The 14,031-nt window shown below is 39.1% G+C and overlaps 1 protein-coding gene across 7 annotated transcripts in view; it reads left to right on the top strand.

The window, feature by feature from the left end:
- Positions 1-14,031, top strand: part of LOC122560139 (sodium/potassium-transporting ATPase subunit beta-1-interacting protein 3-like) — a 209,890-nt gene that overhangs the window by 79,612 nt on the left and 116,247 nt on the right. For 6 of the 7 annotated variants that reach the window (XR_006314669.1, XM_043710429.1, XM_043710427.1 and 3 more), the window contains one exon: positions 309-389. The exons of the other annotated variant lie outside the window; for it this stretch is intronic. Coding sequence is in view for 5 of the 6 variants with exons in the window: in XM_043710429.1 (XP_043566364.1) it covers positions 309-389 (81 nt within the window). In the remaining variant the exon portion in view is untranslated. The remainder of the gene's footprint in view (positions 1-308; positions 390-14,031) is intronic. 7 annotated transcript variants of the gene reach the window in all.

Below are 14,031 nucleotides of genomic sequence, written 5' to 3'. Positions count from 1 at the left end.
ATTACTTCCAGACAATGAATTGTTGGTAGGCCCACCTTCCATAAACGAAAAAGCAAAAGAGAATTTTGAATTGAATTTTCAATGATTGCAATTCCAGCTAAACAACATTGACAATTATCCAACTCAACACTGCAGTACTAACTTTGCAATTATCATGTCTTTCAGATCATGTCGGATCACTGTACATCTGAGTACAAATGAATAATCATTATTTTCACACCCATAAATGCAGTTGAACAATTTGATTTGTGATGTTCATTCATAAGTCTGTGAACATAACGCCAAACGTTTTGCTTTTATTTCTCTAGTATGCAGTCTGGACAGCACTGTGGGTCACCTGGAATGTATTCCTCATCTGTTTTTATTTGGAAGTAGGAGGTCTTTCAAAGGTAGGTTGCTTACTTAATCCTAGGCTGGAAGTATTTGAAGATTGTAGCTCACTATCAAACTCTTTAAGCATTTTGTGGCATAAAATGAAGTGATTGTGTTGTCCAGTTGGTAACAAAAGGTAAAATTAAATGCAAGATATTTTGAGTAATGTAGCTGTTGGCACCAACATGTTGTCTTTGCACCGTTAGACTTGAGTTTGAATCTACTACAGACTGACCTTAAACAACCATACACATTAGTGGATTTGTTTCACAAGCTTGAATGTTGGATGATTTCACTTATTTGGTGAAATATCAGCATGTCTTTTCTCAGAAATTGAAATGGGCTGATGCAAGACTACTGCTTTTAGAAACTGGGGTTAAAGTGTACATTCACTGATCCTACCATCCCAGTGCAGAGCTGTGTTTGAAGAGGATGTAGGTTGAACTCAATATAGTGCTGATTCTCTGTTCTTCCAAGCCTTTGAATGCAATGATATGAGATTGGTAAATGTATCTTAAAATTGCCCTACAGAGTAGGTGGAGTTTTCCCCTCGTATTGAATCTAATCTGATGATCATTCATACTGACACTTGACTATATTGAATAAATAGTCTGTTTTATTGTTAGCTCTCCTGAATAGAGAGATTAGCCAAAATTAATCAATTAGAAATCAAGTTATTTTAAGTATGCTCTGCAATAATGGACAAATAAATGTTATCCTTTGTGATATCTCATAACTAACTGTGAAAGAAAAGTAAGTACACACTGAGCTCATTTAGAGCTTTATTGATCCTCAGTGAGAAAAGCTTGTGTGAATTAGGAATTGTTTGTGAAATTCTATTTCTGTGTCAGGAGGGAGGGTTTCAGGTACTTGGATAATTTGGGCTCATTCTGGGGAAGGTGGGACCTGTACAAACAGGATGGTCTTCATTTGAATCAGAAGGGTACTAATATCCTGGGTGGGAACTTTGCTGGTGCTATTCGGGTGGGTTTAAACCAGCTCAGCAGGGGGGATGGGAATCTGAGGTGTAGTTACAGTGCACAGGAGGATGAGAGTAGGGAGGACAGGGACAGGATTTCACAGTCATATGAATGTGCTGGCAGACAGCAAATTGGTTTGAAGTGTGTCTACTTCAACGGCAGAAGTATCCGAAATAAGGTAGGTGAGCTTCTAAGAGAAAGTGAGGACTGCAAATGCTGGAGATCAGAGCTGAAAATGTGTTGCTGGAAAAGTGCAGCAGGTCAGGCAGCTTCCAAGGAGGAGGAGAATCGACATTTCGGGCATGAGCTTCAGACTTTCCTCATAGGTGAGCTTCTAGCATGGATAGATACCTGGCACCTCGATGTTGTGGCCATTTCAGTGACATGGACAGAGCAGGGTGAGGAATGGATGTTGCAAGTTCCAGGGTTTAGATCTTTCATTAAGAACATGCAAGGCAGTAAAAGAGGGAATGTATGGCCTTGTTAGTCAAGGATATTGTAACGGTGGCTGAAAGAACTTCTGACGAGGACTTGTCTACTGAGGTAATGTGGGCTGAGGTTAAAAACAGAAGAGGAGAGGTCACACCTCTTGAAGTTTTTATAGGCCTATGCAGAGTTCCAGGGAGGTGGAAGAGAGGATTGGCAAAATTATTCTGAATTGGAGTGAAAGGAATAGGGTGGTCATTATGAGGGACTTTAACCTCCCCGACATTGACTGGAAATGCTATAACTTTAATATGTCGGATGGATCAGTTTTTGTCCAATGAGTACAGGAGGGTTTCCTGACACAGTATGTTGAAGGGCTGACAAGAGGGGAGGCCACACTGGATCTGGTACTTGGTAATGAACCAGGCCGGGCATTTGATTTAGTGGTAGATGAGCACTTTGGACAGTGTGACCATAATTCAGTTACGTTTAGTTTAGCAATGGAAAGGGATCGGTACATGCCACAGGTCAAGAGTTATCAATGGGGCAAGGGCAATTATAATGCAATTAGGCAAGAATTAGGATGCATAGAATGGGGTAGCAAAATGCAGGGGATGCAGACAATGAAAATATGGAGCTGGTTTAAGGAACAGACATTACGTGTCCTTGATAGGTATATCCCTGTCAGACAGGGAGGAAGTGTTAAGGTAAGGGAACTGTGGTTTACTACAGAAATTGCATCTCTTGTTAAGTAGTAGAAGGAGGTTTATGTGTTGATGAGATAAGATGGTTCAGATGGTAGAGTTACAGATTAGCTAGGAAGGATTTAAAGAGAGAGTTAAGAAGAACAAAGAAAGGACACGAGCAGTCTTTAGCAGGTAGAATAAAGGAGAACCCTAAAGCTTTCTATCGATATGTGAAGAATAAAAAGATGACTAGGGTAGGAATAAGGCCAGTCAAAAACAGAAGTGGGATGTTGAGTGTGGACCCTGTGGAGATTGGAGAGGTGCTAAATGAACATTTCTCATCGGTTTTCACTCAGGAAAAGGAGAATATTGTAGAGGAGAAGAATGAGATACGAGATATTAGACTAGAAAGGATCGAGGTTAGCTATGAAGAGGTGTATTAATTCTAGAACGAGTGAAAGTATACAAGTCCCTTGGGCTGGATGGGATTTATTCGAGGATTCTCTGGGAAGCTAGGGAGGAGATAGCAGAGCCTTTGACTTTGATATTTGAGTCGTCATTGTCTACAGGTTTAGTACCAGAGGACTGGAGGATTGCAAATGTTGTGCCCTTGTTCAAGAAGGGCAGCAGAGATGACCCAGGTAACTATAGACCAGTCAGCCTTACTTCTGGTGTAGGAAAGGTTTTGGAAATGATTATAAGAGGGAAGATTTATAATCATCTAGCAAGCAATAATTTGATTTCAGATAGTCAACATGGTTTCGTCAAGGGCAGGTCGTGTCTCACAAACCTCATTGAGTTTTTTGAGAAGGTGACTAAGCATGTAGATGAGGGTAGGGCAGTTGATCTGGTATACATGGACTTCAGTAAAGTCTTTGATAAGGTTCCACATGGTAGGCTGTTGGAGAAAATGCAGAGGCATGGGATTGAGGGTGATTTAGCAGTTTGGATTAGAAACTGGCTTTCTGAAAGAAGGCAGTGAGTGGTGGTTGATGGAAAATATTCAGCCTAGAGTCCAGTTACTAGTGGTGTGCCACAAGGATCAGTTTTGGGACCACTGTTGTTTATCATTTTTATAAATGACTTAGACGAAGGCATTGGTGGATGGGTTGGTAAGTTTGCAGATGACACTAAAGTTGGTGGAGAAGTGGACAGTGTGGAAGAATGTTACAGGTTACAGGGGGACTTGGATAAACTGCAAAATTGGGCTGAGAGGTGACAAATGGAGTTCAATGCAGCTAAATGTGAAGTGATGTACTTTGGGAAGAATAACAGGAAGGCAGAATACTGGGTCAATGGAAAGATTCTTGGCAGTGTGGATATGCAGAGGGATCTTGGAGTCCATGTGCATAGATCCCTGAAAGTTGCCACCCAGGTTGATAAGAAGGCATATGGTGTGTTACGTTTCATTGGTAGAGGGATTGAGTTCCGGAGCTGCAATATCAGGCTGCAACTATACAAAACGCTAGTGCGGCCGCACTCGGAATATTGTGTACAGTTCTGGTCGCCATATTTCGGGAAGGTTGTGGAAGCATTGGAAAAGATACAGAGGAGATTTACCAGGATGTTGCCTGGTCTGGAGGGAAGGTCTTATGGGGAAAGGCTGAGAGACTAGGGTCTGTTCTCATTGGAAAGAAGCAGGCTAAGAGGGTAATTGATAGAGACATACAAGATGATCAGAGCATTAGATAGGGTAGACAGTGAAAGTCTTTTTCTTGTGATGATAACGTCAGCTTGTACGAGCGGGCATAACTACAAATTGAGGGATGATAGATTTAAGACAGATGGCAAAGGCAGGTTTTTCACTCAGAGAGTGGTAAGGGCGTGGAATAGTACACAGGTCGGTGCAACATCGAGGGCTGAATGGCCTGTTCTGCGCTGTATTGTTCTATGTTCTATGTTCTATGAAATGATTGATTTGTGTTTTTTTTCATATATCAGATGCTTTTAAAGTATGAAGGATGCCACTAAAATTATTATACTAGTTGATTACTAGTAATTTCCAGTGGATTCAGATCTGTTCTTTGACTTTTGAAATCTGATTTCAAATCCAATCCAGAAATAGGTGATGTAAGTCTTCCTCTTCTGCTTATTAGCTTGCAGTTAAAATGAGTTAGAGTTTTGGGACAGTTGCTCAAAACGGCCCTAAAGTTGTCATTGATTGCAATATTAAATAACATTGTCACAGACATGGAGGAAATATTGGGACTAAGACAGATTCTTGAGACAGAGCAGATTGTGTTGTCATGCTCATCATTCTTGACCTGGAAGTACTTGGTGCCTGAATCATAATCAGAATGACTTATTCCATTTTCCAACTAGTCATCTTGAAGAGAATACATAAATTTTAAGAATTTTTTTTTGTCCTCCTCCTCTATTTATGTTGTCCTGTGTAATTCCCCATTATTTGATATGGAGAAAGAAGCACTTTGCATTTGATTCAAGTCTGCATGATATTATAACCATTACTTTTGAAGTGTAGCCACAAGCTTTATTAGTAAGGTGAACAAATAATCTGTCCCACATCTTCTGCTATAAATTCATCTGTGAACAGATGAATTTGTTTTCAGTTGGATGTCCTTTGTACATTAGAGAATCTCTGTATTATACTACACTTTACCAATTTACATTGATAAGTCACTGCGCACCTGTTATCAGCCTGTTTTGCTTTTCTGTTCTTGTGCCAAATAGCTTGATATGAAATGCTACTATAGGTAGGTATACTGTACCATTCCTGTTTAGTGATAAAATATGCCTGAGCAATCGAACAATTATCAAGTAATTAAAGTGTAACGTGTTGGTACAGATTAACTGCAAAAAGGTGATTTTATGATATTGGGTTTGTGCTATGTAATTATGTCCACTTATAAAACACATCATAAATGTGGACGTCACTTGCCATAATGTTCTGATCAATAGAATAAAAAATCATATGCTCTAAATTGCTAAGTTCCTAATATCTACTCTCAATGGGTAACCCTCCAAGCTGACAGCATTAATTCATAAAATTACCATTTTATTCTTTCACCCAAATGCTTATCTTAGATAATTGGATGTGAACTTTCCATTAATGTGAATGAAACAATGAAACCAAGGTTTAATTATATGTTAAATAAAAGTAATGTAATATGCAAAGATGGGGATATTGAATTCCTATAATTAAAAAAATGTCAGTGCCACAGTGCGGTAATCCTATGCTACAATGATTTCTGAATACATATGATAGAAAAAATACAACCAAGAGAAGCAAGCTGTTTGATGTTAAAGCAACAGAATTTTTTTTACTGGGTAGGTAAATACTGACAGTTCTAGCAAAGCAGCTGTCCTGACAGAGCTATGCCTTTATTGAAAGACCTTCTGTCACTCATGATACTTATGCAGTTCCAGATTCTGTATGCACAATAGCTGGTGAATAAGGATCCTGTTTCAAATAGATTAGTGATCACAAATCTCCTACCTAAGTTATAATACAATATAATACAAACAATACCTGGGCAATCCTGTATTTTGGCATCCTTTCTTTGAGTTTAAATCAATATTGCATTAAATATTCATTTCCTCAAACCGTAATAGAGTCATAGAGTTATACAGCACGAAACAGTCCCTTCGGTCCAACTTGTCCTTGTTGACCAGATATCCCAATCTGATCTAGTCCCACTTGCCAGCATTTGGTCCATATCCCTCTAAACCCTTCCTATTCATGTACCCATCCAGATGCCTTTTAACTGCTGTACTTGTACCCCCTCCTCTGGCAGCTCTGTGTGAAACAGTTGCCCCTTAGGTCCCTTTTAAATCTTTCCCCTCTCACCTTAAAACTATGCCCTTTAGTTTTGGACTCCCCTATCCTGGAGAAAAGATCTTGGCTATTCATCCTATCCATGCGCCTCATGATTTTATAAACGTCTATAAGGTCACCCCTCAGCCATATTTAAGCAGTCTTTTGTTTTGTAGCTACTAACACACCCTCTATGATGTTAAAGCATTTAACTGGAATCCATTTGTGAAATTTTCTTGGTTACTTTTTCTGGAAAATGACCTGGCATTGTAAATTCCAGGTGTATGCCTTGATTCTAATTCTGAAACTGCTGGACTTCATATTGAGATTTTTGCATCTCTCCATTATTGGTAGCAGCTACTGGGAGTAGTGGCTGATGGCAGTGATATACCTGAACCTGTGTCAGGGGCTGTCATTGAATCCCTGGTGAAAAGTAAGTGAGGGTGGGATAGGAGCTGTGGTAAGGTAGTGAGGTGCAAGACAAAGCAGGTCAGTCATCAGAAAAGGCATGGCTATTGAATACTAGTAATGGCTGCATGAGGCTCTAATTGGGCATTAAGTACTCATTTAAGGGCCTCAGTTGATTACTAGGCTGCACACACCAGCCAGGATCTTCCTGACAATCATTATCATTGCCCACCACTTCCAAATTCACCTCTGAGCAGGAGGCATTAAAGTCCACCCATTGTACACAACAATAGTATAAATGTATCTTCTCTGGAGGCAGAGAGCTTTTAGTCATAACATATTTCTTCAAATAGAAAAGCATACTGCAATATCTTTTGTTATCAAAAGAAATTGTAGCATTCAGCCATCAATTTAAAAAATCCAGCAAAAGACCTTGATTCTATCCTTGTCTATTAACTACAGGAACAACCCTGATAGTTTCACTTGTATTCATTCAATGTATAACACAAATTAATCTGCTAAACACAGACAAAATAAGACACTGCACTGTTGTTCTTCACAGACAAAACAGTTCTGTTCATCTTAAGTATTCAGTGAAACAGTTAACTATTTTGCTGTCTTCTTGGTGCCAGGACCTTCTGACATTCTCAGTTAATACAAAGAAAAGCATTTTGTTTCCTTTTAACAGTCAAATGGGGCTAAATTACCATCTATTCAACAAATACAAACGGGGTAGTTTCAAGCATTTGATATATGAGGGGACTTTTATTGACAGTCAATTATAATTCAAATAGTTTGTTTCCAGGGCAATATATTTAGCCCTTGTTTAGTCATTTACATGTTAGACAGGGAGAACATATGAGCAGAACTTGTTCTGTACTTTTACCAAGAAGTTCATTTGCCTCAAAATCACCAGGAATACCACTCAGAAATTCTTAAAACATTCTATAAGAATTGTATGTCAAATTGCTTACTCAGTTAAAATTTTGATGTGAGTATTGAAAGATTTGCATCTTTTTTGGATCATTAACTGTGAATTTTATAGGCTATAATTTTTTGTCACTTCCATAACAGGATGAAGATATGAATGTAATGGTGAGGCGAAGGGCATTTCTTATTAAGGCACAAATCAGGTAGCAATTTTTGGTGAGTGCACCTAAGCACAAAAATCCACAAGTTGCTATCTGAGAAGTGCTGCGCTTCAAAATGACACAAAAATAATATCCCAGCATTTTCGTTCCCTGTTCAAATGTACTGGATGTGTGAGCTTCCTGTATTGATATTGTAGCTACAATTTACATGCACAACAAAAATTTTTGTTTCTCCATTCTAGTCTAAGACTCCTTTAAACAGCATGGTAAATATTCATTACAGTGCACATGAATATATGTAGATTGAGTTGATGGCAAGGCATCAGTGATAAACAATGCAAAATACAGAACAAGAACTTAATATGTTCTCAGACAACATGTCATGCCTGCAGAGGTTGGACTCTTCAGACAAGAAATAATGAACACCATTGTTAGCAGAAAAAGAGTTTTCTTTATCAGTGATTTAGAACAGGTATTAACCTATTACAATTTAAATTAATTAGTACTTCTGCTGAAATACAGGACACATAATGCTGTATGACCACATTAAACATTGTCTTCTAAATTGCTAACAATGATATCAAAGTTTTAGATTTATTTTTATTTGAATTTTAGAAAATTTTATCCTGAGACTGACAAAGTTGTTCTGGCATAACGTTACAGAGCTCTGAGTGGGATATTTACGTGTACCATAAAATTTGATAAAAAATTAATTAATTTCTTTTCACTGTTTATAACAAACATAAAGTTATTAAAATTATTGGTTAACCATATTTGATGAAAGTCCTGAAATTTCAATAATTAAGTTGAAATTATATTAGTTACTCAGTGCAGATGGCTGCCACTTCAATTGTTAAGCAATTGATGGATTTGTAGAACAGTATTTCAATTTGCAATGTCCTCTATAAATTTCTATTACTCCCACATTCCTATGCCATTCACAAGGCACATTTTGTATTGTGAACTTCATTATTTCGTCCACAAAACACCACAAACCATGAACAGTTTCATGGAACTGGTTTTGTTTCTGAATGAAGTGCAATAGAACATAATGCAAACAGCAACATAAACACTGGAACCAGACTTGTCAACACCCACAACTATGGCAGCAAGGTACTGTAGAAGATGCAAATTATTTTTCTCTCCTGTGTTTCTGTACAGTATTTTGCCTGTACAAGGAAGTGTGTTTTAAGTATAAACAAAGGTTCTAAATTATGCAGGATTGTTATTTGTTTTTTTAAAAAAGATGCTTGCTGTTCTATAATGGCTTATCTTGCCCTCAAGATATCTCAAAGTACTGGTTATCCAAACAGGTAAAATATATCTGACAAACAAACACAGAGAAATGATGACTTGGATATCAAGGAACTTCCAAAGGTTTGTTTAATGAGTAACAAGGGGTCTTTTGCATTCATATAAATGGGGAAATATGTGTTTTGTTTAACATGCCATATCTATTACTGAAGCAGTCTCTCATTTATATATACTGAAACTTGATTCTATACACTCAAATTCTGGAGCAAGAATAAATTCGTAAGGAGAGAAATTGCAACGTTTGTGAAACTGGAGCAAAAAGGTAGTTTTTCTGGGTTATGTCCTAAACCACACAAGAAGCTGAAGTATGTCAAATGCCATTTTGGCTGTAGAGATTTTTCAGTGCTCCTCATGGCCTCGACCCCTCTAACATGATACTGAGTAGCCTAAGAACTGTTTAAGGATTCCTTTTGAAAATTGGCAAGTGTCTGGCCTCCAGCAACCACAACCATCTTTGTTTGTGCTATCTATGATTCCAACAACTGGAGACTTTTCATTAATTCCTATTGAGTTCAGTTTTGCTAAGGCTCCTTTACACCACACTTAGTTAAACGTTGCCTTGATGGCAAGGGAAATCACTCTCACCTCGCTTCTTGAGGTTAACTCTCTTGCCTATATTTTGATCAAGGCTGTAACAAGGTCAGGATCCAAGTGGCCTTAGTGGAACTCACATTGAACATCAGTGAGTTTATGAATGTGTAAATGTCACTTGATCACTGTGTCAATGATACCTTCCATCACCTTACTCATGGTCAAAGGGAAGCGGATGAGGCAGTAATTGGCCAGATTGAATTTGATCTGTACTTTGCAGACAAGACATAGCTGGGCATGTTTCCACAATGTCAGGTAGATGCCAGTGTTGTAGATGTAATCAGTAGAGGCATGGCTAATTCTGAAGCTTAAGTGTTCAGCACTACTCTGAATAGTTGTTAGGGCCTCTCACCTTTGCATTAACAGTGCCTCCAGCCATTTCTTGACATAATATAAATTGATTCGACTGAAGATTAGCATCTGTGATGCTGGGGAAGAGGTAGCCACAATCATCATCTGGCTAAATGTGGTTGAAATGCTTCATCAATCTTGTCTGTTGCGCTGACGTACTAGGATCCCCTATCTTTAAGTCTTTCCTGAGTACAGTATGTTGATGTCAGCCTGGATTTCCCTAATAAATGTCAGCTAGGAAAGAGGATGAATTCAGCCACGGGTAAATTTAGAAATGGAGGGAAATCTACTGCTGATACTGATCTATCACAGATGTGGCCAAACTAAAGGGGACCTGAGTAGGTTAGCAAATGTGTCTCAAAAGTGTAAGAAAACAAAATAAAACAAAATAAAATTTTATTTTAGAATTAAGATCGTGTAAAAGAATTGCACCACAAATTGTAAGGTATTTAAATGAATTAGAAGATATGCAGATATGTAGGTCAAAATGCGTGAGAGCAAAGTAGATAAGGTAACAAATCTAACTCTTAGATAACTGCTAAGGTCACCCTCTGAGTCACATCACTCACTCTCACAACCCCCCTCAATCCCAACTCCCTTGTTTCTTACAACTTTTGAACTCTGAAAAACACCCCCTACTCCTCCAACACAACTAGACTCTACCAATCCAACATGATTTCACACCCTCCCCAGATCTGACATCATCCCCACTGGTGCTGTTGGCTTGACACCGCACCCTTGTCACCTCCTGATGGCCTCTCCCACATTTCACCCTGTGCTGGCTCCAAAACGCCATACCCACCTAGCAACCTTGATACTGTACTCACCTGGCACCTTCATCCTTTAACTAACTGCCATTCTAACCTCACATTTAACTTACATCTTTACCTTTTCACAGCAGCTGTCAAAGTGTCTGACAGTGCTGCTGGATGTTTAACTCTCAGAAGATAACAACTGACTGCTGTAAAAAGGGACCTAGTTTGACTTCCATTGTCTATCCTGGAAAAGTGGGAACTATTTGATTTCATGTTCTGCATTTCTGAGGAAGCCAGGATCTGAATTCCTGGCTAGAAATGTGAAGCTTGTTTTTAATGGAATAAAATAGGCACCGAGTGGCAATCTGACTGTGATTGCAATCTAGGCCTTAGTTTGAAATTGCCAGAAAAGAAACTTCAAAATGCTTCAGAGCAGAGGGATCTGGGTGTCTTTGTGTATGAATCGCAGAAAACTAGTATTCAGGTAAAACAGGCAAGTGAAATTTTGGCATTTATTACAAAGAAATGGAGCATTAAAGTAGAGAAGTGTTTAGATTAGATTCCCTACAGTGTGGAACCAGGCCCTTCATCCCAACAAGTCCACACCGACCCTCCAAAGAGCAATCCATCCAGACCCATTCCTCTACGTTTACCCCTGACTAATGCACTTAACACTGGGCAATTTAGCATGGCCAATTCATCTGACCTGCACATTTTTGGACTGTAGGAGGAAACCCATGCAGACATGGGGGGAATGTGCAAACTCCATATAGACAGTCACCCAAGGTGGGAATTGGACGCAGGTCCCTGGGGCTGTGAGGCAGCAGTGCTAACCACAGAGCCACCATGCCGCCTCAATGCTCAAAGTGTTGTTAAAACTACAGGTGAAGTACTGTTACAGTTTTAGTCCCCTTACATGAGGAGGGGGCAGTTTAGGGAAGTTTAGAGATATATTAGATAGAGACAATTAGGATGAAATGAATCTCTTGAAGAGTATAAAGAGTGTAGGGGCATCATAAAAAGGAAATCAGGAAGACAAAGAGGGAATATGAGATAGTCTTGCAGGTAAGGTTCAGAATAATCCAAAAAGATTCTACAAGTATCGTAAGAGCAACCAGAGGGAGAGTAAGGCCCCTTAAAGATCAATGACGTCATCTTTATGTTAAGTCTCAGGAGATGGGAGAGATACTAAATGAAGACTTTGCAGCAGTTTTTACTGTGAATAAAGAAATGGAGGGCGGAGAACTCAGCGAAATAAATATTGATGTTTTGAGAACCGTTCACTTTACAGAAGATGACGTACTGGAAATCTTATAAAAAACAAAGGTGGATAAATCTCCAAGACCTGATTAAGTGTATCCCAGGACATTGTAGAGAAGTTAGGCCAGAAATCACAGGGGCCCTTGCAGAAACATTTATAACCATGGGTGAGATGTCGGAGGACTGGATGGCGGCTAATGTTGTGCCTTTATTTAAGAAAGGCTTTAAGCAGAAACCTGGGAACTATAGACCTGTGAGTCTGACATAGGTGGTGGGTACGTTGTTGGAGGTGATTCTGAAAGATAGGATTCACATGCATTTGGAGAGGCAAGGACTGATTAGTGATAGTCGGCATGGTTTTGTGTGAGGGAAATCACAACTTGATTGAGTTTTTTAATCAAGTAACCAAAAGCATTGATGAGGGCAGAGCGGGAGACATTGTTAACTTGGACTTTAATAAAGCCTTTGATAAGGTTCCACCTGACAGACTAATTATTAAAGTTAGATCACATGGAATTCAGGAAGAGCCAGCCAAGTGAATACATAGAGGGTGTGGCGGAGGGATGTTTTCGGATGGAAGGCCTGAGACCAACTTTGTTCCACAGGGATCGGTAGTGGGTCCACTTTTGTTTGTCATTACTCGAACTGATTTGGATGAGAATATAGGAGGCATGGTTATTAAGTTTGTGAATGACACAAAATTGTTGGTGGACAATGAAGGTTGGAAGGTTTGAGTTATAAAACAGGCTGGATAGGCTGGGACTATTTCAACAGAATCATAGGAGGTTGAGAGGTAACCTTAGTGAGGTTTATACAATTATGAGGGGCATGGATAAGGTGAATAGCAAAGGTCTTTTCCCTAACATGAGGGAGTTCAAAGCTAGGGGGCATATCTTTAAGGTGAGAGGAGAAAGATTTAAAGAGGACGTAAGGGACAACATTTTTACACAGAGAGTTGTTAGTGTGTGGAGTGACCTACCTGAGGAAATGGTGGATACAGGTACAATTACAATGTTTGAAAGACATTTGGATAAGTACATGAACAGGAAAGCTTTGAAGGGACATGGCTCAAACGCAGGCAGGTGAGATTAGTTTAGTATGGGAACATGATCTGTGTGGACAAGTTGGACCAAATAGTCTGTTTCCATGCTGTATGACTCTATTAATTCCAGCGATGAAAGGCTTGTCTTATGGGGAGACACTGAGCAGTTGAGGCCTATAATTGCTAGGGCATGGAAGAGTGAGAGGAGATCTAATTGAGATATACTGAAGGAGATTGGCAAAGTAGATATAAAGTAGATATTTTCTCTTGAGGACAACCTAGAATGAGAGATCATTGTTTTAGGATAATTACTGGCAGATTGAAGTCCAAGATGAGGGGGAATTGCTTCTCTCAAAGGATTGTGAATCTGTCAAATTCATTACCCCAGAGTGGGGTGCACTCAGGAATACTGAATAAGTTAAAAGAGGCGATAGACAGTTATTTAATTATTAACAGGTTAAAGAGTTATGGGAAGCAGTTATAGGAAAGTGGAGACTAAGATGAGATCATTCATGATTGTATTAAATGGTCTCAGAGGACTGGAGAAGAGTCAGAGTTGTTCCCTTGTTTAAGAAAGACAACAGGGATAATTTATGAAATTATAGGCCTGTGAGCTTTACACCAGTGATAGGAAAATTATTGGAGAAGATTCTTATGGGCACAATTTACTTTCATTGAAAAAGAATGGACCTATTAGGGATAGTCAGCATGGCTTTCTGCAGGGAAGGTTTTGACTCACACACTTGATTGAGTTTTTTTGAGGAAGGGATAAAGATGATTGATCAGGGTATGGCAGTGGAAAGTGTCTACCTGGATGTTATTAAAGCATTTGATGAGGTCCCTCATGCTAGGCTGGTCTAGAAGATTAAGTCACATGGCGTGTTGGCAAGTTAGATACAAAATTGGTTTGGTCATAGAAGATAGAAGTAATTGTGGAGCGGTGTTTTTCTAACTGAAGGTCTGTGACCAGTGGTGTTCCA

The sequence above is a fragment of the Chiloscyllium plagiosum genome, chromosome 20 (assembly GCF_004010195.1).
Source record: "Chiloscyllium plagiosum isolate BGI_BamShark_2017 chromosome 20, ASM401019v2, whole genome shotgun sequence".
NCBI lineage: Eukaryota > Metazoa > Chordata > Chondrichthyes > Orectolobiformes > Hemiscylliidae > Chiloscyllium > Chiloscyllium plagiosum.
Note: the sequence above shows the minus strand (reverse complement) of the source record. Positions and strands in the feature narration are given on the sequence as shown.